Source organism: Trichoderma breve, chromosome 6 (genome assembly GCF_028502605.1).
Source record: "Trichoderma breve strain T069 chromosome 6, whole genome shotgun sequence".
Lineage (NCBI taxonomy): Eukaryota > Fungi > Ascomycota > Sordariomycetes > Hypocreales > Hypocreaceae > Trichoderma > Trichoderma breve.
In genome coordinates, this window is record NC_079237.1 from 1,285,360 (window position 1) to 1,310,788 (window position 25,429).

The 25,429-nt window shown below is 47.6% G+C and overlaps 10 protein-coding genes across 10 annotated transcripts; 5 read left to right on the plus strand and 5 right to left on the minus strand.

Moving 5' to 3' along the window:
- Positions 1–112: 112 nt before the first annotated feature.
- On the minus strand, positions 113–1,096 carry T069G_09323 (x-Pro dipeptidyl-peptidase (S15 family) domain-containing protein; the record flags this gene model as incomplete). The annotated part of the gene is made up of 2 exons (XM_056176533.1): positions 113–919; positions 980–1,096. 2 exons carry the CDS (start codon positions 1,094–1,096, stop codon positions 113–115), a joined length of 924 nt encoding a protein of 307 aa, XP_056025011.1.
- An 802-nt stretch (positions 1,097–1,898) lies between these two features.
- On the plus strand, positions 1,899–3,023 carry T069G_09324 (alpha/beta hydrolase fold domain-containing protein; the record flags this gene model as incomplete). The annotated part of the gene is made up of 4 exons (XM_056176534.1): positions 1,899–1,934; positions 1,987–2,562; positions 2,623–2,870; positions 2,924–3,023. The coding sequence occupies 4 exons, from the start codon at positions 1,899–1,901 to the stop codon at positions 3,021–3,023; spliced, it is 960 nt and encodes a 319-aa protein (XP_056025012.1).
- Positions 3,024–3,523: 500 nt separating this feature from the next.
- On the minus strand, positions 3,524–4,308 carry T069G_09325 (uncharacterized protein; the record flags this gene model as incomplete). Its single annotated transcript, XM_056176535.1, has 2 exons — positions 3,524–4,071; positions 4,122–4,308. The coding sequence occupies 2 exons, from the start codon at positions 4,306–4,308 to the stop codon at positions 3,524–3,526; spliced, it is 735 nt and encodes a 244-aa protein (XP_056025013.1).
- Positions 4,309–5,190: 882 nt separating this feature from the next.
- T069G_09326 (alcohol dehydrogenase groES-like domain-containing protein) lies at positions 5,191–6,301 on the plus strand (the record flags this gene model as incomplete). The annotated part of the gene is made up of 3 exons (XM_056176536.1): positions 5,191–5,319; positions 5,381–5,466; positions 5,521–6,301. 3 exons carry the CDS (start codon positions 5,191–5,193, stop codon positions 6,299–6,301), a joined length of 996 nt encoding a protein of 331 aa, XP_056025014.1.
- A 487-nt stretch (positions 6,302–6,788) lies between these two features.
- On the minus strand, positions 6,789–7,771 carry T069G_09327 (serine aminopeptidase, s33 domain-containing protein; the record flags this gene model as incomplete). Its single annotated transcript, XM_056176537.1, has 2 exons — positions 6,789–7,589; positions 7,658–7,771. 2 exons carry the CDS (start codon positions 7,769–7,771, stop codon positions 6,789–6,791), a joined length of 915 nt encoding a protein of 304 aa, XP_056025015.1.
- Positions 7,772–8,843: 1,072 nt separating this feature from the next.
- On the plus strand, positions 8,844–9,401 carry T069G_09328 (uncharacterized protein; the record flags this gene model as incomplete). Its single annotated transcript, XM_056176538.1, has 1 exon — positions 8,844–9,401. The coding sequence occupies one exon, from the start codon at positions 8,844–8,846 to the stop codon at positions 9,399–9,401; it is 558 nt and encodes a 185-aa protein (XP_056025016.1).
- Positions 9,402–11,993: 2,592 nt separating this feature from the next.
- T069G_09329 (uncharacterized protein) lies at positions 11,994–12,812 on the plus strand (the record flags this gene model as incomplete). The annotated part of the gene is made up of 3 exons (XM_056176539.1): positions 11,994–12,027; positions 12,101–12,423; positions 12,489–12,812. 3 exons carry the CDS (start codon positions 11,994–11,996, stop codon positions 12,810–12,812), a joined length of 681 nt encoding a protein of 226 aa, XP_056025017.1.
- A 1,688-nt stretch (positions 12,813–14,500) lies between these two features.
- T069G_09330 (carbonic anhydrase domain-containing protein) lies at positions 14,501–17,451 on the plus strand (the record flags this gene model as incomplete). The annotated part of the gene is made up of 9 exons (XM_056176540.1): positions 14,501–14,557; positions 14,702–15,202; positions 15,259–15,393; positions 15,445–16,085; positions 16,721–16,806; positions 16,868–16,924; positions 16,984–17,094; positions 17,153–17,261; positions 17,325–17,451. The coding sequence occupies 9 exons, from the start codon at positions 14,501–14,503 to the stop codon at positions 17,449–17,451; spliced, it is 1,824 nt and encodes a 607-aa protein (XP_056025018.1).
- Positions 17,452–17,804: 353 nt separating this feature from the next.
- Positions 17,805–20,429, minus strand: T069G_09331 (fungal specific transcription factor domain-containing protein; the record flags this gene model as incomplete). Its single annotated transcript, XM_056176541.1, has 4 exons — positions 17,805–18,063; positions 18,127–19,567; positions 19,619–19,998; positions 20,206–20,429. The coding sequence occupies 4 exons, from the start codon at positions 20,427–20,429 to the stop codon at positions 17,805–17,807; spliced, it is 2,304 nt and encodes a 767-aa protein (XP_056025019.1).
- A 2,086-nt stretch (positions 20,430–22,515) lies between these two features.
- Positions 22,516–24,184, minus strand: T069G_09332 (uncharacterized protein; the record flags this gene model as incomplete). The annotated part of the gene is made up of 3 exons (XM_056176542.1): positions 22,516–22,761; positions 22,826–23,984; positions 24,054–24,184. The coding sequence occupies 3 exons, from the start codon at positions 24,182–24,184 to the stop codon at positions 22,516–22,518; spliced, it is 1,536 nt and encodes a 511-aa protein (XP_056025020.1).
- Between the last annotated feature and the right edge of the window lie 1,245 nt (positions 24,185–25,429).

The following is a 25,429-nucleotide window of genomic DNA, read 5'->3' on the forward strand; positions in this document are numbered from 1 at the left end:
TGTCTTAAAGCGAACTTACACAATAAACATGTGAATGGGAAACTTGTGAGTTCCAAAAATTTTCCCTGGCAGTGTTGTGTGACAAATTTGTATACTCTGATCCCTGAGCCCTCTATAGATACTTGTTCAAAAATTGAATCTGCGCTGTGATGTTCTCCTCGAAACTGGCGTCGAAATAGGTGGCGACGTGGTGGTTGTTTAGCCTGACGAATTCCTTTGGCTCCCCTGCTTGCTCAAATACCTTCTTATGCATTTCAAGAGGTGCGGTTAGTACGTCTTCCACGGCGGCTAGGTACAGCAATGGTCTCGGGCTAATTCTGCGGATAAAGTCTTGAGGCTCGACTTTGCTGATATCGTATAAACTCCGCAATGTAATCTTGTTTTCCCAAGGGGTGCCCGCGGCGTCAGAACGTCGTTGGCCGCCAGAGATAAACTCATATGTAGGGGGAGAATGTAAGATGACCTTGCCACGCTCGCCAGACGCCTGCTCGAGAGAGTTATCCCAAACTTGTACGTATGTTTCCTCCAAGGCCGGGTTTTGTATTCTCGCAAGACGTTCTGCTTTGAACTGCTCCATCAACTCCGGAGGGAAGCTTGCTGCATCTCGTGCCCCGGATGGAAGAGGCATAACTAGTACAACGGCTTTGATATAGTCGTCGTTGCCTGCAGAGATTAATGCTGCACCACCAGAATGCCCTATTCCCCACATGGCAATTCGATCTTTATCTATCCCTGGAATGCTGCGGGCAAAAATTACCGCATCATGATAATCCTCTGCTTGCTGCATTGGATTTACGGCGTTGCGCGGCTCTCCTTCGCTGGAGCCCCATCCGCGGTGGTCGTAAATAAGCACGCCATAGCCTGCAGCTTGAAAGCGTATAGCAAAATCGGGCAAATAGTGTTCTTTTAGCAACGTTAACTAGATTGAAAAAGTCAGATAGCAAGAACATAAGCGTTGGCGGTGATTATGAGGCCTAACTCCTTGTGTCATCACCACAATAGGGACCTTATTGTTTGTGTTATTTGGCATATACAAATCGCCTCTTAGAGTCACCCCATCCACCGTTCGGAATTCAACGCGCTTCGAAACTGCCATTTTCTTCTCACAGGGTCTCGGCAGAGGATATTGGGTAGTATGTCGAGTTTTTTATTTGTTCGTGGAAGCAGCAGGCCACCAGTAACCAGTGGTAATTGTAAGACTCTATATAACACTAGAGGAAGCTCTTGGCTTTATGGCTATAATTCATCTCTGGAATATTTTACTATTACCAACCTGTTAGGGCCGATAAAGCGGTGTTGCCATATCAAGTGGAATGTTTTACCATTTGGATTCCAGACTCATTGTATCGCTTTTGCTTTAGGCAATTTGCTTAAGCATCGATCAAAAAATGTCTTCAAGTTGACCACTCGGGTCGCAGATGAAGGACCATGTAACGATGATTTAGGTTGCGCTAATGACAAGTGCAACGTTGTCAAGTTGTCCTGTATTATCATATCGACGGCGGCATCTTCCGCCCAACAGCTAGGAATTCCAAGCTGTGTCATTCACAGCCGAAATAGTCGGCGATTGCATCACTGACCAATGTGTTGTATGCGCAGACTTGACGCTATAGATAATTGCAGCAGGTTTGAGTTCAATGAGATGCCATAGTGCGAAAGGATAGTGTGGAATCGGGCCCGATTCCCACATTAGTCAATTGTTTCCTCATCAGCTTTTCATTCCGGTTCAGTAGGTACTTCAAGATCGTTATATATGGAACATTATCAATGAGTTTGCCAAGCTCTGCATCTCTGCATCGCCATATCGAACAACTACCCACAATACATTTCAGTCATCTTTTGCTCTCATTCAAATATCTATTCGTAGATCTACTCCAAATAGTATACCAATTGCGAAAATGCCACCCCCACAACTATCAGGAGAGTGGAACGAGGTAAGATAACACCTTTGGGATATCATGATACTTCCTTACTGAGCAATTCCAGTTCGCAGCTACAGATCCAACTTACATCAACCATGATCAAGATTTGGAGACTATCAGAAGAAATATTAATCAGCAAAGCTTGGATAACATGGCTTTGCTAAAGGAGCCAGCAATGGTAGCTCTTGCTAGTGTCAAGGCAGTAGACACAACCGTCACTTTACCACATGCGCCGACTCACAAATTCAGAATTCGTGTGTATTCCCCCGGGCAAAGCAGTGCAAAAGCGCTGCCGGTAATGCTTTACTTCCACAATGGATATTGGGCTACCGGAAATGTAGACGGTGATGACCTTGGCTGCCGGGCTATGATTGGACACGGCAATGAGCTTGTCATTATTTCTTTCGAATACCGACTTGCACCGGAAAATTCATGGGACACTATTCTTTCGGATGCAGAATATGCTCTTCAATGGGTTAACAAGGATGCATCATCTTATGGAGGCGATGTTCGAAAGGGCTTATACATTGGTGGTGCCACCGCTGGTGCGCATTTAGCTGCTGCTACAGCTATTCGTGCGCGCGACAGACACCCTTCAATTCAGCTTGCAGGCCAGTGCTTGATTGTTCCGACAGTTCTGGTATACTCTGGTCCGCAATCTGTCCCATCAGAATGGGCTCAAAAGGTTGTCTCACACCAGGAAAACGCCGAAGCTCCTGTATTCGGAGAAAAGGATTGGCAGAAATACCTGTCCATATTAAATGTTCCCGAATCAGAGCAAAGGAAGGGAGAAAATTTCCCTGTTTGGGCAGACCTCAAGGGACTCCCTCCGACATACCTTGCTATGGATGGACCTGACCCTATACGAGACGAGGGTTATTTGTATGAGGCCATGCTCCGCAAGGCCGGTGTCCAGACTCGAACTGATCACTACGAATTGCCTAATTGGTAAGTCATGGTAACATTTTCTGGTTCAGCTTTAGAGCTAACAAGCACATCAGGTTCGTCCAATTTCCTCAGCTACCAACGACCGCTAAGGCGGGGATGGAGCTTGCAACGGCAGTTCGGTGGTTGATGGAAGCTAATAAGTACACCCTGTAACTTGTACGAACTGTAAAAGGGAGAAAAAAGCAAATAGGTGTTATAGATTCATAGACTTATATACCTCACTTACTCTTTGCCCCGAAATCATTCATCTATATTAATCAGCGGCGTGTGTTATGCGCATAAGAACTGCTAAGAGTCAATTACATCACTTCAATCCCCCTTCAGCTATGCTGTCTGCGGGTAAGACCAACAAAAGAATTCTTCAGATTGAAGGCATATTTTGCAATTTTACACCATACTTTTGTGCAAATACGAAATAGGCGCCTTGGCCAGACATAGACTCAAAATTTGTCACAGCAAAAGCCCGCTCCAAAATACCTCAGCTAATGTGGTCTCTTCGATGACAGTCATGTACAATAGAGATTACTAAATGATGATAACCATCACACAACGTACACAAAAAGTGAGGAATTTTGAAGCCGTTTTGAAGTCCAGTTTTTTCGGTAAAAGTTTATTAATACATGTAGCATATAAATGCTTCCTAGCTTAGACAATTAGACGATTAGCCGCTTAGAGTGGTCCCATCGCGTAACATCTGTGTTAGTCAAACGCTGCCACTTGTGGAAGTGCCCGTTCTCTTCCACGATGGAAACCTGCATTCCCCAAGTATCGGTCCTCTTGACAGTCGCTGAAACAGCTTTGTATGCTTCCACAACTCTGGGCTTTGCAACATCTCGATCGTGTTCTTCACGACTCTTCCATCCGCTAATCATCACTCCTCCTTTGCCCAGTGCAGCATAACCCCTCTTGTCAGAAAGCACGGGTGGCTGGATCTCGCTCCAGATATAGCCAAGGCAGGAGTCTGATTTCTCAATCGCAGTGAAGAATTCATCCTGCTTCGCTCTGAATGCGTCTTCATCGATACCCCAGAAGAAGACTACATTGGTTTGTGGTGCATAGAGGATGCTTCGGTCGGGGGTGTTTGGGATAATAACGTAGAGATCAGTCTTCTCTCTGTCCATGATATGCCACAGCGACTCAGGAACAGCTCCACCAAGATCGTCTCTCTTATGCACATCATGCTGACGGCGTGTTTTGTAATCTGTATTGTTAGACCTACGGAATCGCAGCATATTTACCAAGGGTTCATACCAATGAAATGCATGGCAATGTTAGAGTCTCTGTAGCTTCGGCCCCAGCAAGCTCGCACAACGCCGGGAATCGTTTCAGCTCCTGCTCTAAATGCCTCTAACCAGACTTTTCCATCCTGCGTGGATACGTCGTCAATTGTGTGATCACCGATGTCAGTGACGACAATTTCAATAGCAGGTTGAACCATTTTGTATCGAGTACTGTAGATTGTATGTTGAGTATTGATCTTTGTGCTGTATGTTGTGTCTTGATCAATTGATGTTTGCTTATCTTTCAATTCATTCGAGAGAGAAACCGAGTCTATATAGTGATACGAGCTTCTACAAACATCGTTCTGGCGTGCGAAAAACGTAGACTCAAATCGCAGTTGGTTAAAAGATCATTACCAAAGCCATTCCTAGATTGGAATCAACTTTCCGATTAGGGAACATTCATTCGCTCTTGTAATCCAGAGTGGAGTTGAATGTGTAAGTTAACATTTCATTTTCAATTCTACTGTTGAAGAACTGTGATGGCTTTGTCAATCATTGAGAAGACACAAGTATAGTCGCCTCTGTGCTGTAAGGTGGCTGGTGACTAATTCACCATGCTATAGGAGACATTGAATGCCATCATGAACGCTGGTACATTTCAACGACTTCAGGAAAAGTATCCCACTTGTAAAATTACGTGGCCGGTTTGCTTGGATAAGGGCATGAAGTAACTGCATCAAGAATATAGTTACTAATACCTAAAGATTATAAATGAAACTCATAATTTGAGTACCAAAAAGTTTCAGTCCGCCCAATGACCGATCCTGCTGATTCCTAAACCGATATCCTTATTGGTATCGGCGCTAAATATAACAACAATTAGCGTATCTGATGGGGCACTTACACACTGCAACACCACATGAGTGTCAGACGATACTTGCGTACACATTAATTATTTCTTCACTACTGAACTGACGGTAATTTCTGCTATTGAGTATAAATAAACACCAATATCGTTATTTTGTTAACTCCAGAGGAACGAGAGGTCACATTTGCAAACAGAAAACTTCGCACAGTCTAGTAGAAAAAAAATTAACATGGTCGAGTTCAAGGTTGTGAAAGGATCTCCCGACGGCACACTCGTCGACGCAACTTCAGCACGCGAAGTCAAGTCCGATGAGGTTGTCATTGATGTGACACACAGCGGTGTCTGTTTCACCGACTATGTGAGATATGATCTATTATGTTTATTTCCGCCACGAAGAGACAACTAACGATGAATTGTAGCACTATCGGCAAGCCGACATGGTTCTTGGCCATGAAGGATCTGGAATTGTCAAAGAAATTGGCGCAGGAGTAACAAGATTCAAGGTGTAAGTCACATCCAATCTCTACCATTGGCAATCACTAATTTCTTGCCGCTGAAGAGGTGACCGTGTTGGATGGGGGTACCAACACAACAGTTGCGGGCATTGCAAACAGTGTCTTACAGGCAGGGAGACTTTCTGCGCAGAACGAGAGATGTTTGGTCTCGCCAATTTCGACCAAGGCTCGTTCGCAAGTGCTGCAGTTTGGAAAGAGGATTTTATCTACAAGATACCGGACAATATTTTGTCGAGCCACGCCGGTCCTTTAATGTGTGGAGGTTCCACAGTCTTCAACGCGCTGAAGCTAAATGGCATTCGCCCCACGGATCGAGTAGGCGTTATTGGAGTGGGAGGCCTGGGTCACTTGGCCATTCAGTTTGCCTCCAAGATGGGATGTCAAGTGGTCGTCTTCTCCAGCACTGAGCAAAAGAGAGCTGAAGCGATGAGATTCGGAGCAAGTGAATTTTATACGACAAAAGGCGTCGAGAAACTGGAAATTTCTGCTCCAATTGATCACTTACTGGTTACCAGCAACGCCCAACCAGACTGGAACCTGTTCCTACCCATTATGGCACCAGAAGGGACAATTTACCCGATTACAGTTTCTTTTGACAACATTTCGGTACCAGCCATGGGTCTCATAATGGGTGGCTTGAGAATCCAAGGAAATATGATTGCTACGCGGCAGATTCATCGTGAAATGCTAGAGTTTGCTGCTCGTCATAATATCGCGCCGGTTGTTGAAGAATTTCCACTAACTGCAGCTGGCGCTACAGAAGCATTGCAAAAGCTTCTTGATGGGAAAATGAGATATCGCGGAGTTTTAGTTGCGCAGAAATAGCGATCAGTACCATGCCAACAAGTCAAAGAAAGCGGATCGATAATAAGCCTAGTCTAGCATAAGAGAATATGAGAATATGATGTGACTGATTGACTCAACGTTACAAACAAGCTGCGCTATTCTTCGTGATAAGCCCTCGAAAGTAGCTTAGTAAACTATAGTGTGTCGGTACAGTCATTATACTTGAGAACCTTCAATTCTCGTCCTTTGTAATATTATGGTTCATTGGAGGCTAATCCAATAAGAAAATGATACCATCTTCTCTTCTCTTCTCTTCTCTACTCGCAGAATTGTGAGATAGATTTGGTTAGAAACACGACCCTATCTCTGCCACGTTAGTCAATGCCACAGTCGCGATTGCGATGCTTGATCAAAAGTCTGTATTAAACGAGTATATTATTTATAATTTGCAAAATCTTCTATACTGCAGCATAATTTGACAAGCATCCGTCAATACCATTCAGTGATTAATTCACCCAGATGCTTATTATACCCATTTCTTCAAGAAATCAGCCTGTTCTTCCAAATTCTCTTCGTGTGCCTGGCCAACAACAGACTCCTCTAAGCTACGGAAACCGCGAAACTGCTTCGGCTCAAACGCTTTCTCATAAGCTCGGACCTGGTCTTGGTAATTCGGCAGCAGCGGAGCGTCCGTCGCAACCCAGTAGATCGGGCGAGGAGAAATTCGGTGTATCGATGCAGTCGGCTCAAATTTGCTCTGCCAATACAAGCTCTCAAGCGTCAACTTGTTTTCCCACGGAGTTCCTGCTGCATCCGACAATGGCTTGAATGTTGACCATAAGAAGAATCCCTGAGGACTTCCAATGATGCTATCAAGTGGACTCTTCTCAGCCATTTCCATCGACTCCGCAAAGATCGGCACATATTTATGCTCAATCCCGGGGTTTGCAATCCTCGCGGCACGCTCCTCCCATGCGTCCTGGTACGCCGTTGGCGGAAATCTGAGCATATCAACCTCCCCAGAGAAGAATGGAGATATCACCATGACCGCCTTCGCACGCTTGTCATACGCGCCTGTTTGTATGACAACTCCTCCGCCGTGACCAATTCCCCAAATTGCAATTCTATTGCCGTCTATGTCTGATCTGCCAGCCATGTATGAGATGGCATCTGACAAGTCTTCGGCTTGCTGGAAGAGGTTAACATGTTGTCGGGGCAGTCCGTCGCTCGATCCCCAATGGCGGTGATCATATTGCAGTGTGGCAAAACCAGCGTTTTGGAATGTTTCCGCAGTGTCATCTGCACCATGTTCCTTCAGGAAAGTGAGCTAGAAAAATTGTATATCAGCAATTCATTCACTTTTTTGCCCACATCGATTGATCAAAATATTCGTACCCCCGTAATCATAATAACAGCCGGTGCTTTTGATGCACCCGGCAATGTCAAGTTACCGCGAAGGGTTGTTCCATCCTGAGTTTTGAACTCAACTCGCTGCTTCGTGAATGACATCTTTGTTGTAATGCGTTTGTCTATAAATCCAGAAGTCTATTACTTTATGTTCTCTATTCTTACATCAAGTCTGCTTCTAGTACTGCTTTATATATTGAATGCGTCGTTCACCATGTTCTGCCACACGCATCATTCCTGTTCATACACTTAGTTGTCAGTGCTCACATCTGTGGCTTACAAATTTCCCTGTACGGTGGCTTACAAGAGGCAGAATGACTAAATACGAACCAATTTGATTCCTTAAATATTTCCTCGTTACAGTGGTAAAAGCATAACATCGCCAAGTTAAACCGGCGGACTATTGGTATATCCAAAAAATACCAGTTCAGCATAGCTTTACCTCCATTATTAATCTTTATTACTTTGATTGGAAGTTTATGTTACAGCAGTTTACATCTAATTGACTGCGTGGTAAAAATTCTCACTTAGCAGACCTCGTCACTTTGCTTCTTTTCTTTTCTCAACCCCTACATATCGACGTTGTGCTCCATCTGCTAGTATTCTCTCGGAATACAACTACATATACGCACGGAGTCCCAAATATCACCCAATATGCGGGCACAATTTGATGACTGATCTATTAGCCAATGGGCATTGCTGTTCAGCTGTTGATTCCTCATCTTAATACCCCATGAGTGTTTGACCCACCCTCCAAACTAAAACAAGCCACGGCAAGGCGGGAATAGCCAGACTTAATTCACAAGTCCGCTCCAGTTCGGAGCAGTCACAAGTAGGATTCATGTTCAAAAGGTTTGCTCAATGTCCACCTGGTTCCTTGCGAGCTTTGCGCTAGTGATGCGAGCATTCAGCGTGCAGCAGCTCTTGGCTTGTCCTACTACAGCATTACTAGTAATAAGATGCCATAGAAAAATGTTCTTTTCCAAATCTCCTTTGCGATCTAGACAGCGAGATGTCTCATAGCAAATGATATGCATAGTTATATATAAGTCGCATCTCAATTACCAGGCGCAACTCAAAAAGATGTTGTGAATAAACACTGAAGGCCCACTATTGTAAAGAGTGTTTCTATTTGCTATCGCACTACTAGTTGTCGAAAGATACCGGACGAAAGATGCGTCTTCCCTACATACCTAATCCGCCTACCGGTCTTGATAATGCGGGCAGAGCGGTGCTTGACCAGATACTAGCTCGCCGTGGTAGATCTAGTTTACTGTCTCTCGACCGAACTCTACTTCATTCGCCTATGATAGCCGGAGGTTGGCATTCGTTTTTCGGCGCCATCTATTCAGGATCGGTCTTGCGAGCTGATCTGCTAGAACTTGCCATCTGCCGCGTTGCCCTGCTTAACCGAGCTTGGTATCAATATGACGGACACATAGCGATGCTGCATCGCTGCGAAGGATTCGACTCGGCAAAAATGAAGGTAATCGAAACGCTGCGACCGTCGGATAGAGGACCCCTAAGTCTCGACCAATGGGCTGTTCTCAGATATGCAGACGCCATGACAAAGGACGTTGCAATAGAGGAAGAAATATTCACGGAACTGCAAAACTCGGGTCTCAACAGCAGAGAAATTGTGGAACTTACGGTAGCTGTGGCTGCCTACAACGGTGTGAGCAGATTTCTGGTCGCATTGGATGTAGGGGAGAGAAATTCTGGATCAAGTTGAGTTAGCAATGTGATTCAACGGCTAGAACCCTAAATTCCAGAAACTGAAGGTTTTCTTCTTTCTTGTCATGGATAAGAACTCACCAGTAGTAGCATAAATTTTGTCTCTTACGAAGAGACAGAATTTGTCTTCCATGTTCCATACTGTAGACTTACTTTTGTCTTCTTTTGAAGTTTCTGTATAACTACAGTAAACCACCAATGATCTTCTGTCATAACTCAAAATAGCTTAACGTGGTAAAGTCCACATGTAGATTACGTTAAAAGGAACAATCGACTCATACAATACTTCACTACATCATACTCGTTAACAATTCAATCGTGAAGTAGCAACTAATTCAATAGCCTTTTTCAAAGTTATCGGCCGTCATTAGTAGAATTCTATATAAGTACAAGTCTATTGTTCGTTGAATCATCCCCATCCCATGGCTCTCTAGGTATACGCTTCATAATGTGAGTGATAAGACGAAGTAGAAGGAACTGTCAGGTGATAATGAATAGCCGCCATCTTTCTCATGATAGTGGCAATACGATTTGATGTCGTGGCAGATTACTGAATAGATAGTTGTCGAATTGGAAATTCGTAAAGGAGGCGAATTGATCATTGTAAGTTGGAATGTCACCTTCGGCGGGCGGAGCAGGATCTGTCAAACTATCCAGCTTCTGCCGAAGTTGGTCGCGCTCTTCTTTCACTGCATTATACGCAGCTTCAAGCTTTTCCACCTTTTCTGCAAGAGTATGAAGCAACTTCTCCTTCCTCTCTCTATACGCTCGTTGCCTGATGCTCTATGTCAGCCTCCTGTTCCCTTTTACTATCTTTGTGGGAACTCTAGTTGTATACTTACGCATCTCTATTCCTCTGCCGCTTTGACAGTTTGTGTATCACTGTTAGATCAATTTGTGATGTTGGTGATGATGATGCAGGCGATTGAGATCGACTTGATGGAGGCGAGAATGATGGTAGTGTGTCGACTAAACCGTCTGACATTCCATTAAATGATTGTGGAGTGAATGGTTTGATTGGAGAGCTGCATGTTGATGAAAGAGCGGCGAAATCTGGTTGCTGTATGGGCAAAAAGCACTGCATCACCTCCGTAAATGCTTCCTAATCACTTGTCAGCCCCGCTTCTGAAGGAGTCCTTTGGCCAAGAGAGGTTCACGTACATCATATGTCATGTCCATTGGACCCTGCATATCATAGCTGAATTGACTGTCGTTCCAAGAGGAGATAGAGGGGCTCGTGTCTTTCGGATCCATGTTAAGGTTAGGTATTCGGTAGGTGGAACCCTGATACTGGTGATTATCGATTTTCTGATATTGAAGAGCTCATGCAAAAGAAACATGCAAAAGAAACATGCAATTATCTTCAGTCACATATATGTCCAGCAGTTGCTGATGCTTACTCATGCATGACGTAGATCTCAACCGCCCCGGGCACATCATGGGGGACAAGACTTGATTAGGAAACCGTTCGTTTCCGCTCCGGGGATAGCCAAGTATCGAACGTTAAAACTCTAACTGCCCAGCGGCATAGGCAGCTGTCACTATGGAAGAGAGCTTCGAATAGTGCTTCGCAGGGTTGAATCTAATAGGACAGGAGCATAAACCGTTGTCCGCATATTCCGATCGTTGCGAGACTAACGCATGGAAAGTCGCCCGGCATTGCTGGTGGACATTCTGCAACTCTCTAATTTGCGGACCTTCTACGCCAACTCTCTCGCTGTCCTTCAAGTTTGAGCGCAACATCGAAATTAGCCGACAGAAACTAGACACGGAGAACTCCGCGTTAGACCACGATTGGGGGAAAGCTCCTGGTCAGCTCCACAAGACTTGGGCTCCCGTCCCCCCGTGTACGCCTCTCGCTCGCCTTTACCAGATTGGGGTCTTGCTCCCTACAGTAGTTCAATTCACGCAATGAGCTTGTCGGACGAAGCTGCGGACGAAGCTGCGGTCAAAATCGCAATGTGATATCATTCTCTCAAGACCTCATTCTCACAGGCTTAATAATGCTCTCTAGCTGTGTCATGTCCAACTATGACTTCCCCACTTTACACTCAATTGACATGGAATCCTGAGTTTCTAGAACTGCATCATTGCATGTTACACATGGCTTGTTACTCATGTCCATTTACAGCTGGGTTTAAGAAGAAAAACGATTGCGCCACTACTAAGGTAGGGTTGGAAAAATCCAGCTTTATAACATACTTGCTATTTTAATTGCCGCGCCTTCAACTAGAGGCTTTTGGGTATCAAATCATAATGAGCTATTCTTTGATTGTCAAACTTGATGGTGTCTACGGCCCAATGAAGAAACAACCATCTGTGATGACTGAGCAAAGGCCGAAAATTCTAGCGTATTGCTCCCGAACTGGTGCGAAGGTTTACTAACTAACAAAGATGGAGTGCGAATGCTACGAGTGAATGTAAATGACATAGGGCTTGAAAAAGTATAAGTATCTCAACCCAGAGTATCCCGAAAATTCGTATCATTCAGGACATGGACATTAAAAAGTTTCTCAAAAGACTTGGACTATTACATACAACAACCTCTCACAAGACACAATCCCAGAACGTGGAAACAACAAAGACGAACATGGCAACCAACGCAATTGACTTTTATTCTCACCGTAAGTGTACCACCAAGATTTATGCTTCAACAGTATAAATATTGTGCAATAAGCTGATAGACTTTTAATAAAGGTGATGGCCCCAACCCTTGGAAGAATATTATTCTTTTCGAGGAACTGGGAATTCCTTACAATGCTACATATCTCACCTTTGGAGATGCAAATGGTGGCGTTGAGCACGAAGACTTTTTGAAGAAAAATCCAGCTGGACGTGTCCCATGGATTAAGGACCCTACAACCGGCATTGAGCTGACAGAGTCCAACCTGATCAGCGAATATTTGGTTGATCATTATGATAAGAAGGGTATCTTTAGCGTGGAGGGTGAGCAGAATCGGCTTCTTGTCAAGCAATGGCTCGGGTTTCAAGCAGCCTCACAGGGACCATTCTTTGCTCAGGTAAGTTTTGTCGAGAATGATGCACTTATTGGAGATTGACCAATTCTAATGCTCAAATCGAACAGGGTCTGATTGCGCAACACATCCTGAAAAATGAGGGCTCGACAAAGCACTTTCAAGCCTTGGTCAAGAGGACCATCACCACTGTTGACCGTGCCCTCAAAGGCAAGGAGTACCTGGTAGGAGACAAGATTACTCTGGCTGATCTGGCATACATCCCTTGGGACCTGTCATTGGATACTATTCTATTGGGAGATGAAGAGTCTGCAACTGCCGAAGACCGCAAGAAGTTATGGCCCAACTGGTTTGCGTGGCACAACAGGGTCTTGCAACGACCTTCAGTGCAGAAGATGCTCGCTATTCAGAGGAAGGCCCAAGGTAAAGAGTAACTGGTACATTGAACATGTACTAAGATCATAATTCGCGCTTTGTATCAACTGATAGACCTATATTATTGCTCAATTTTCTCAATTTTTCCGTTCTGTGAACATTGAGGTGACACATACTTCGCTTGTATAAGGAAATTATGAATGCAACCGGCCCGCCCTCACCTATACCGGCCAAAATTCCACCACCAGATGGTAATAGTGCATTCTCAGAGCTCATGCGCAGTGGGACAATGGGTTTCTGCTAAGCGGGATTCGCTATTATAGCAAGATTCGCGGCGTTCTTTTGGACACGATGTCACAGATCCGACGCCTTTTGCGTCTTCTTGGTATTGTGCGATACGAGAAACATCAGGTGTTTGGCATGCTGCTGACATATATGGCTTCTGTGGACATATATCAGTAGTGGATGCAGAAAATTATGTAACTTGTGCCATGAGCTAAAGACGGACAAGCCTACTAGGCGGATGGTGACACATTGTCACTTTAGAGATGGAAGAGTTCATAAAGACTCAATAGAGTGATATGGAAAATTGATTAAAGTGTTCATAATGACAATACTAGCGTGTCAGTTCGTTGAACTGTGTCCTCCTCACAGAACAATGATTCCTACATCTCGTATACTTTGCAAAATCATTTCTAATGTTCTCAAACAAACAGACTCAAACCAACTGGCTTAATCCAATCAAAGCTGGGATACCCCAAAGTGGCACCAATATCACCGGAAAGCCTACTCTCGCATACCACGCCCCGAAAAATACCTGGCTGATCGAATAGACGGCTGCAAAAGCTTTCTCATACGGGCCAGTGATTCCATGCCGAGCCCATTTTACCGCCATTATCGCTATTTACGTTTGTCAGCTTTCAGCCAGCTTCATTTCTCTCTCTCTCTTGGCTCTCCGTTTCATTTCTCAGGTACAAGAATCCCTGCTGATGGTACACCTCGAATACCATTCGCTTGAAGTGGTCGTTTCAATAATTTAAAAAGGGTAAATACCAATGGGAAAAAATCGACATACACATCAAGACAAACCCCTGATTCAACTCCATCCAGCCGATTTTGGCAGCCACCAGGCCTGGATCTGTTGGGTTTGCTTTCCTGATAGAGGGGAGCACGGTATCGAAGCCCATCTGCGTGTGTGCCGCCACCGTGAAGGCGGAAAAGCCAGCGGCGGCATAGAGGAGAAGCGATGAAGTTGATGAAACGGCCATTTTAGGAATTCTTGGATACGCAAAGATGGACTACATTGAGTTGAGCAGCTCGAGATTTAAGTAAATCTTCAGACGTGTTTACATAAGTTCAGAAATTCAGTAATCATTAATCGTACCTATCCAAGAAGAGCGGGGATTCGAGTCTGATCATCGGATTCGGATTCGCTTACTCCCGCCCATCTCCCAAACCCACCCAACTCTCACCAATTGTTATATTCTCGTCACGACCGCGAATCATCTTCTCTGGAGTTAGTTCAGCCGGTGTCATCTTCCTCGGCTTTTTGTGGGAAAGCTCCACAAGTCTTGGCGCGTTCGGTTACCAATTTGGGCCAAACGCCTCCCGCTCGTGATTTGTCAGTGAACATGTCACACACGTAATAAGCAGAAAGTCAGATCGCTTTTCTTTAAATCTCCGAGCACAATCGGATACAGCCTCCGCCAAGACTGTAATTGTTCCGAAGACCGAGCTTGCTTGAGGCATGAGTGAGTTCAGAAAAGCGAAAAGGTGCAGCACTTGCGCCGTCCGGAGAATCGCGGTAAGTCGAGCAATATCCAGCTTCTCAATGAGAGAACAGTCGTGATAATTGGTAAAGTGTGATCAAAAAACGCCGTCGTGTTCTCAGTGCTTGTTGACAGGAAGATCGTGTGGCGGCTATCATCGTCAAACAATTTTTGTAAAGGGAAATATTGGACTCAGGAAGTCTCGAAGAAAGGCGACGGATGTTCCGAGATCTCCAAGCTCCCTGAAAGGGCCCGAAAAGAAACCCAGGGGCAGGCGTCGGCAAACAGCCGGACCCGCAATCAAATTCCAAGTCGCTCAGGCCAATGAGACATTCTCAACGGAGCAAGACTATCTCATCTCGGTCATCATCAACAATTTTACCCCTGCTCAGGAAAGATCATTGGTCCGAGCCGCGGACGGCACAGCTGCTTGTCTCGACTCTCGAGTCTGTGGCTCCTGGGTCACTCTGCTTCCAGAGATTGTAGCACGCTCTTTGGTTCATCCGGGTGTTCTTCAGTTTGCGATCAGATCGCTGGGCTATTCAATCCTGAAGAAGACCCCACAGGCACTTGAAGCCTATGGCGACACTCTTCGTTTATTAAAATCTAGCCTTGCTACGGCCGGAGAGGTGTCATTTGAAGAAATATTGGCCACAATACTGTGCTTGACACTTGCTGAGGTATGATGGCAATTGCCCGGGTGTCAATTCAGAAGTTTAACAATCCTACTCAATAGGTCCTACTAGGCACCGAGCATAATGGATGGTCAGCGCACACTCGAGGTGTTTGCAAATTAGTTCAAGAGAAGGGCCCAGGAGCTTTCAAAACAGGCGTTCTGCATCAGCTTTTTGCAGGATTTCGGATATTCATGGTGAGTCAAGGAACACATATGAGTCAACAATAGCACCACTGACATCGACAGCTGCTCGGGGCAATTCAACAGCGAAAAGAAAGTTTCCTAGACGAGCTCGCCTGGAAAATAGAGCCTTTCTCGTCCGAGCCAAAATCTTTAATGCAGGGTCTGCTAGACGAGATTTCTGGTCTGCCATCTCTTCTGCAGCGGCTTGACATAGTCTCTAGCTCAGGTCGAGAGCATCAGAAAGAGGAGATCGTTGCTTTGTACAAAGATTTCGACACCCAAATGATTCGTCTTGAAGACTGGGAAGCAAATCTCAAAATAAGCACAGCTTCCAGAGTGTTGCGGTGGCCTGTGGCATCATCTCCAGACCACGAAGCTACTTTTCCAATCTCATACGAGTTTGCGAATATCCTAGTTGCCAACACGATATCTCATTATTGGAGCTTTGTCTTAGTTATCCAAATCTCAATATCGACTCTGCTAGCCCTATCTAGGGAGAAGGGAGCTGATGTGGCCTGTCTATTGAAGCAGCGGGCTACGATCTCACCAGAAAACAGGGTAGCGCTCGCCAAAGACATCTGCCAGAGCATGCGATACCATCTCCAGCCAGAGACGGGGCTGTATGGCCCAGCCGCAACACTGTATCCTATAAACATAGCGCTGCAAATATTCAGAGAGGATAATAAGAGGAAGGAGGTCATCTGGTGCGAGAATTTTATCTCCAGGCTAGAAAAGATGGGTATACTACTCGCCTCACATATACCATCGGTTGAAACGGGGACTAGAAAACCTACATAAGAGCTATCTGCTTTTGATGCGTCAGCTACCTAATAGTAATTATATGAATAGTCTCAAGACCAATTTGGGCTTATGTATAAGAAAATTAAGTTTGTTCAGAGATACTCAAGCCAGCTCTTCTGTAAGCTTTGTGGTGAAGAGGAGAAGAGAGAGAGAGCCAAGTAAAAAACAGTGAGATTATAGCTATGCCGATTCAGGTATACTCAGCCCCTATACTCTTTCAGGAAATCCATCGCGCCAAGACTTTTGACAATGATATGCAGTATGTGGTAATAAGAGCTCCCTAAAGGCAGATATAAACCGAGCCAGATGACAGTATAAGAAGAGGTCATTTTCCTCCTTGAAATTCATTCTCTACTCTCAAACTTGATCAAAGCTTCCTACTGCCCTCTCTCGCTCTCTCTCAAAACTCTTGTCTCTACTCTCACAACTACAAAATGGCATCTCAAGAAGAACAAATTCAGGGTATGCTCCAACATGCTGAGTACGACTCTTGCCCAACTTCTACCCTGTAAACGTCATCTAACACAACTTTTGATAGGCAATGTTCGTCGACTCATCAGCCCTTGCCGACTTTGGAAGAACTGAGGGGCTCTCTGCCACCTGGCGCAAGCGTAGTCATGGTCGGTAAGTCATTCAACACCACCCTCCCTCTGCTCCTCCAACATTAACGGTCTTGCTTATACAGTAACATGTTGCGACCCGCGCGTCCTTCCTGATCAGTTCCTGGGTGGATTCGGAATGAGTATGCTTAGAGCCTTTCTTTAACCCTCAAGCAACAGGCTGCTAACTCTTCCTCTTTAGAAGTCAGCGAGGTTAGAAACGCTGGCGGACGTGCAAGCGAAGCTCTAAGATCCATCATCTGCGTCGATCATGTGCTCGGTGTCAGCGCAGTCATTGTCATCCACCACACCGGTGAATCCTCCTGTTCCCAACGCTTAGGTTTAACAAGTACTAATGGAACTATTACTAGACTGCGGACTTACTCACCTCCGGAACGACTTCCTTCACAGTTCCTTGACTCAAAAGGCACCTAACAATGCCGCCGAGATTGCCAAGATGGACTTTTTAGAGATTCTCGAGTAAGTTGGCTAGTTCTGGATTAATTCGGTACGGAGCCTGATGCTGATATATTATCGTTATAGTTTGAAAGCAAGCGTTATTGAAGATATGAAGATTCTTAAGGACAGTCCCTACCTCAGGAAGGACTTGAAGGTGTACGGATACGTATATGATATCAAGACTGGAAAGCTTCAGGACGTCAAGGAGTAAGAATGCTTAATTGCTGGCTCATATATTTTGAAGAGTTGCCTACCCTACATTTTGAAATAGGCCAATGTCGGTTTTCATTCACAAAGTGGGAACGGGGTAGAGATGTTATACGCATGGATTAGACAATAGGCACTTCTATCAGTCAATATATGGTCTATCACCTTGCGATGCATCATGTATCCGTCAAAATTGCGCAATCGTAACTGTGGAATTGTATACTCATAAATATTTTGATCAAATATCTAAACACTCGTTTCCGAAGCACCCGCTTCCACATGTACATCGCTGTTGTTGGTATCGCTGTTCATAATCAATCATTCACGCTAAATCGAAATCTTACACACCGTCCCCGGTTACTGGAATTGCGAATTGTATCCGAGCCAGTCCGACTCTGGATCCGGCATCCTCATGGATTCCCCCGTCAGCCCATTAACGCCCTGAGTTTGCCATGCTTGACCGTTTGTTGATCTTGGCTCCAGCAACTTGGGGTAGTTAAAGAAGTCGAAGATGTCAATATTGTCGAGCTCGCTTAGGGAAGTGACTTGGGTTGAGGTCGGCTCCGAGCCCGATAATCTCGATGAGGATGTCAGAGTTGCTAGATCATGTGCGCTCCTAATGATTATTGTAAGTATGCGGTAGTATAACGAGAGAACGGCACAATTGACTACAACTTACCTGCGCATGGCTGTAAAGTTCATATCTCCTTGCCGCCCTCTCTGGACAGCTCGAGACAAGATTTTGGCATAGTTGTTGGCGACCTCCCAGTACTGTCCAATGTGGCCAAGAATCTCGATGAAGAATTCGATCTTGGGATCGACGGGGCAGCCTATCGAGGCCGCATGGACCAGCAACAGCCTGGCGGCAACCCAGAGGCCAAAGACGAATGGAGGGCCGAGGTTATCTAACCCACTGGCTTCAAAAACGTCTCGTGCAATATCTGCCAAGCTCTGGACCGCAGACAAACACCGTTGCATTGCGTAATACGACGGGACGAAGAGATGCGACCTGACAGTCGGATATGCCGCCGAAGAATGCAACCGTACAACAGACGTGACGTAGGCGCCATGCAACATGAACCAGTTTGCTACCCTGCTGCCAGGATCAGAGTGGCAGAGGGCTGAGATTTTGCTGTAGTCACTCGGCAAACTCCTGAGCCAGCCATCCAGTGCACTGTCTAGAGAGCGGTAGTTGTTTCGCCAACTGGCCACGTCGGCAGAAGATGTAATATCGACGGGCGTCTTGAGGAAGTTGTGCACTTTGCTGAGTATCCTCAAGATCTCACAGTGGTAGGAGAAGCTGCCCAGGTTCTCTGGTTTATTGGTAGCATACCCCGTAGTGCCGTACGGCTGAGATATCGAAATCCAGGATCGCGTCTCGACTGGAACGTCTCTTGAAAAGAGATCGTAAGAGCATGGAAGGACCCTCTGCATTTTTCTGTCTTCCAACATGAAGTCAAACGTCGTTGTCGCTATTGTAGCGTATCGATCAAGCAGATAGACCATCCAACATATTCGCCGGCGGCCTTCATCCTCGATCCACGACTCCGGCCGCCCAGCAGTAACTCTTCGTATCGACCCTGTGTGTGGTAGATTGTCAGACTGAACTGACAGATAGACGCTGCTTTCTTCGCAAAGCCCGAGTTGCTTGACGTTTTGTGCAAGAAGAGAGAGAAGATTCCACCCTTTGGGCCCATTCGAGGTGCCCAGCTCGTCCAAGCTGAGAATGACTAACGCCCTGAGTGCCGCAACGCTCACATTCTCCATTGCATACATCTGGACGATTTGTCTCGATACAGCATGGTGATGGGCCCTCATTTCAGGAGTCAAGCGGGGATCCTTTAAAAACCTCAATGTGGTTGCCACGATGGCGTGCAAAAGCACACGGTCTGGCTCATTTAAAGAAGTCGACCCGAAGAATACGCCGAAGATGGTTTTGCGTTCCAAGATTGGACACCAGGGGTTGCAGTGTTTGAAGTAGAGGTCGACGATGGTATAGACGATGTCGTGAGGGGGAAAGTCATTAACGGCGGCGGATATGGATGAGGGGCCTCTTCGAGGCGCCGTAAAGCTAGAAGATGGATAAGTTTGAGCATAGGAGTTATTTACCGCGGATGAGTCTGAGCCAGTATGAGATGGAATCCGGCCGCCTTGATGAACGTCGCCGTTACTTGCATCCCACGCAGGGGCTACAAGACTCGGCCTTTGCGTGGGCGTGCTCCTGGCAGCTCCCACGTGGCCAAGTCTTGAGCCATCCTGATGATAAGGGTCAGCCGGAGATGGCAAGTGGTTGCTGAGGGCTGGCGATAGCCCCTGAGCCTGCGAACCGGCCAGGTGGTCGTTGGCAATGTGCTCTTCGACGCGCCGTCCCAGGCTCTGCAGCAACGCATCGATGCGGTTGACCTTGGCCTCGAGCTCCAGACTGAATCCTATGCGGCTGCCGGGCTTCTGCCTTTCTAGATAGACGCATGTCCGGTTATGCCGCGCGCACCATGAGCATGCTGGCTCGGCGCGGTCACATTTGACCTTGCGCGCCTTGCAGAGCTCGCAACTGGGAGGGTCAGCGTGGCTGGTCTGATACGGCGGCTCGAGTTGTCACATTCACTCATTCTGGGACATGACTTGGGCGTGACATGAAATGATAAGGACAGCCAGAGGAGATAGGGGACAAAAGAGGAGATGTGATGAGATGAGATGAGATGAGATGAGGCAAAAGCACGACGAAGCAAAGAGGGGGAGAGAGAGTTGCACAACATACGACGTCTTCTGATACTTGGTCCGCTTGCGCTTCTTGCCCGACGCGCCCGTCGATCCATTCTGCGACGACGATGCAACAGCAGGCGTGGTTTCGTCGGCGCTGGAGCCGTCATCGTGGCTCGATACCGAGTTTGCGTCCTCCTCGGGCATTGATAGCGAGACTGGTGGAGGCTCTTCTACGGTGCGTGCTGCATGGCCGGGATCGGGATCGGGGTGATTCCACATCTGATATGGATATGGCTGTGATTTGCTCCAAGTCAAGTCCAAGCTCCTCCTTATCGCGCATGCACAGAGACGACGCCTTTGGGGAGACTCTGCGGGCGATATCTCGTCATTCCTGGCCTGTTGTCTTGGTGGTTTGCTTTGCTTTGCTCCAGTCTGCAAGGCTCGGAGGTGGAGGTGGGGATTCAATATCGTAACGACTTGTCCATTTCCTTTAGTAACCGCTCTGTGCTTACGGGACCCCTAGTGGCTTTGTATCTCCCAGTTACAGGCATAGCGGGCTGTTAGCACGGTCCGTTACAGGCCCTTTACAGGCATGGGCTGGCGTTATCGGCGCTACTATTGGCCTGCTGCGCTGAAGATGCTCCAGGCTGCCAGTAAAAAAAAGCAAGCTACGCATTTCTGCAATCTCCATCTCGTTGGTCGTCCCTTTTAGCCATCAACCCATCATCCCATCCATTACTCGAGCATTACTCGAGCTTGCGCGAGCTTGCGCACAGGGTAGGGCTCCGAAACATGGACGATGCAGATGATTGGGTCTCTTGTTCCTCTTCTCCCTCTTCGGTCTCTTTCGCCTCGATCCTTGGCCTGCCTGTTTTGAGCAAGTAATTTGAGAATCAATATGCCGCGGCTAAGACTAAAGACTCCGCAAAGTCGATGATGAGCGTCGGTCTCTGTCTCTAGGAGGGCCGGTACGCGCCACTCTCCGGTTTTCACTGCCACTGTGCCACCCATCTAATCAATCTGACTTCATCAGTGCTCGGAGCATCGTCAATCTCAATTGCCTCCCGTCGTGCTGATGGGGCCAAATGCCGAGTTCGAGCCCCGAGTAGGCGTCACGAGCCACCGTCCAGAACTCTTGGAAGCACTATTGCACACACCCTCTCGCTCGTTGCCTCCGCACGTTCTCCAACCCTGCTGCGTGCTTCGGGGTCGTTTCCGGGGATGCCCTCAGTTCCCAAGATCTTATTTGCGCCTAGCGCTGGCGGCGTTAAAAGCCCTTGTCGGCGGGACGCGTGTGAGGGCTACCACCATGAGGGCTTCGCTAGCCGTTCTCGTATCACTCCTCCGTTGGAGCACCTCGGAAACTAGGAACATGGGAAAATGCCCTATGAAGAATCGAGGCCTAGTCAATTGAAAATCTTCACCCCCCGCCCGCTTCGGGGAGAATTATCGACGGGCATATTGTACGCTGCCGACGCCGCGTCTATACTCGTTTACACGTACTCCAATGAAGCCATCACCATCATCTAGAAGAATGCGGAGCAACAGAGTTTCTCCCAGCGGCCCCAATCGTTCCATTCGCTAGCGGCCGAGTGTCAAACGGCCTCTAAACACACACTCTACTCCCGTCAAGGAAAATGATCATCCGATATTACTTGGTGGGCAACGAAAAACCCTCCTTCAGCGTGACCAATTGGTACGGAATTAGCGCCCACTGCTTCCGTTATGCAAAGCCCAGCAAAACGGAGCTCCCAAGGCTCCATATCAGTGATCCTTCTTGACGATCCGCTCGCATCTCCACACTCGGTCTTGGAAAACCGAGCCACTGCATGCTGCATGTGCTGATCAACGAGGCCGGTAAATCGACCCCGAAGCCTTATGAAGTGGGATCTCGACCGAGGTGTCAGGGGTCCGAGACACGCCTCGGTGAGCGTCCGGCCGTGCATGCATCCATAGATCTAGCTTCATGGTCTCGGCCAACTCTAACTCTCACACGTGCAAGCCACGCGAGGTTGCGATAATTGGCAATATTCCAAGCCACGGCGCTTGCAGTCAGACGTCAGATTGAAGGCTGTGACATGGGTGACATGGGTGTCATCCCATGTCACTGCAACCAGCCTTCAGCTTTCGGACCTTTCAAGGTGCAATGCAATGTACGATACATGTCATGATCGTGATAGGGGCATGTAGGTACAGATATGCATGCGTGCGTGCTTGCTCACACCACTTGCCCAGTCAGTACCTCTCGGCCGATAAGAGTCCGCACGCTCAATGCATAGAAAATGACAGCAAATCGCTCGTGGTATTAATTATTGCTAGACTAACAAGATTTCATTACATGCTTTCCTTCTCGCAAAGTACTTCATTACTCGTCGTTCAACCAGCCCCTGCTCATCTGAACCGCCTTCTCCCATCGAGCAAACTTCTTGCTCGCCTCCTGCTCTGAGATCTGAGGCTTGAAAAAGGTGCGACCCTCGTTGTTTACGTTCTCAAGGTCCTCGAAGCTGTTCCAAACACCCACTGCCAACCCAGCCGCGATGGCGGCACCCAGCGCCGTGGTTTCTCGCATTCCTGGTCTGTTGACCTTAATGCCAGTGAAATCAGATTGAGTCTATGATTGAAAATTGTCAGTTATATGTACTCGAGTGTTCTCTCTTCTCCTGCTGCATACGTACCTGCATGATCAGATCTGAGTTGCACATGCCACCATCGACGAGGAGTTCAGTGAGCGGCTTTCCGCTGTCCTTCTCCATGGCTCGGAGGATGGCTTGTGTCTGAAAGCATGTGGCCTCGAGCGTGGCGCGAGCAATGTGGCCACGCTGGGTGTAGGCAGTGATGCCGAAGATGGTTCCTCGGGCATCGTCGATCCAGTAAGGGGCAAAGAGACCGCTGAAAGCAGTGACAAAGGTGCAGCCTCCATTGTCCTCGACCTCTTCGGCAAGAGCACTAAGCTTGGATGACGACTCGATGAAGCCGAAGTTGTCAACCAAAAATTTGACACTGGATCCAGCGACGGCAATACTACCCTCAAGGGCATACATTCTCTTACCCTCGCCAAAATCAAAGGCAACAGTGGTCAGGAGACCATGGGTCGAAATGACGGGCTTGGGGCCTACGTTGTACAGCAAGAAACAACCGGTGCCATAAGTGTTCTTGGCAAGGCCGGCGGTAAAACCCTTCTGGCCAACCAATGCGGCAGACTGGTCGCCCAAGCATCCGGTGATTTTGGTGCCCTTGAGCGAAGTGGTTGCCAGAGAGCCGTACGCCTCAGTGTCTGAGGAGGGCACAATGTTTGGAAGGTTGATCTTGCTTCGGTCAAGGCGGAACCAATCAATGAGATCAGCGTCGTATTTAAGCGACTCGAGGTTCATGAACATGGTCCGTGAGGCATTGGAAGGATCTGTGACGTGGATGTTGCGGGCTGTTCCACCGTTCAGCTTGTACGTCAACCAAGAGTCGACTGTACCAAACGCAAGAGTTCCACGCTCATAGGCCTCCTTGACCTCAGTTACATTCTCAAGGAGCCACAACAGCTTGCTAACGGAGGGATACGTTGATAGAGGGAGACCACATCGGCTGATGAGCTCGCTAGCTCCAATACGATGCTTCAGCTTGCGAACCAGCTCCTGGGATCGAGCATCGGTCCAGACAATGGCATTGTGCAGCGCCTTGCCCGTCGTCTTGTCCCAGACGACAGTGGTCTCACGCTGATTGGTGATACCAACGGCAACAATCTGCTCGCGGTTGTGACCCTGCTTCTCAAACTCAACAACAGCACCATCAACGCAAGTCTCTACAGACGAAACAAGCTCTTCAGGATCATGTTCATGCCATCTGCGCAATTGATAAGTTTCTCTTCATCTTTTGTTGACTCACATTACGTGTACATGCAGATTTACTTACCCAGGATGAGGATAATGCTGCGCAAACTCTAATTGATGCGTGGCAACCACCTCGCCTCTCTGGTTGAAGATGAGAAACCGAGAGCTTGTGGTGCCCTGGTCTATGGCTCCGACGAAGGTGGGTCGGATCATGGCTTTGGACTTTCTGAATCTCTTGCTCTTGAGTCTTTTGGAAAAGGATGAGAGCATTCACAAGATGTTGGTCCTGTTGTACGAACAAGGCCAAGGAGGGGTAAGTATTGGGGTGGCGAGAAAGAGAAGAAGAGTGAGGATAAGGGGGAAGAGAGGGCAGGAACGACGTCTTAATATACAGACACAACAGAGCAGAGCTGGCAATGCGATCACGACCGATGAGATGAGACAAAAAGGACAAGAGGAGACGGGAAATTAGGTGGTATAATAATGGAAGAGAAAGGCCAGATGAGATGAGTGGTGTGGTACGAAGGTGTGGCTTGGTAGGGGGGCCTTTATGTCTGGTGCTGTCCCCCAGCAGATGGACTAGCAAGCCGATAGTGGCTTCAGTGTTAGTCTCGCCTCCCGGAACAATTCTTTCCAGGAGGGAATCGAGGCTCCCAGGCCAGGGGACAGTTTGCTTTAGGCAGTCTTTAGCACTGGCTTCAGCACTAATCAGCCGCGTGGGATCTACCCCTCAGTTCCCCGCCATCCACAGAGTCTAATCCAAATCCCCAGATTGTGGAGGCGCAAAACGGTCACGAGGGAAGAGAAACGGCTGGAGAATACGGAGCCGAGACCGAGCGCCAAAATTAGCTGGGAGGGCAGACCGAACTCGCTCGAACTGGTGGAGGCGCGGAACGTCAAGTTGACGCACAGCATTTGGCGCAAAAATGCTACATGACTAGCTGCTAACGGCACGGCCTGCACTGTCTGGGTCGCATTGCGTCTACGACTTTTCCCAAGGACCAACTGCTCCTACGACTACTGTACGCCTAACAAGCTTCCCCATGGGCAGATGCTTGCTTAAGCTTGTGCTTGTGCCTGTGCTTGGGCTTGCCTCGGCTCAGCTAATGTGGCTAGCTAGTCAGTCGTGAAGCTGACTTACTTACTGCACCTTGCCTTGCTCTCTTCCCGCTCAAGCAACAACCACAACCACATCGCGGCAAGGATCCCCGCGTGATTCCCGCATGGACCCTCCGTTTCGGGCATCAGCATCCCGAGCTCGAATCCGGGGGCCCGAATAAAGACGCTGCAAGCCCACATCGCCGAGAGGCCAACTCGGGCTCTGCCGCCCGACCACATAGGCTGTCCGGCTGTCCTCGCCAGCGCCAGAAGAGCCCTATGGCTAGCCTCAGTCCTGCTCGCCTAAGCTCTGGAACGCAGCTAGAAGCCGCTACGCTCGGGAAACCCCAACCATCGTCG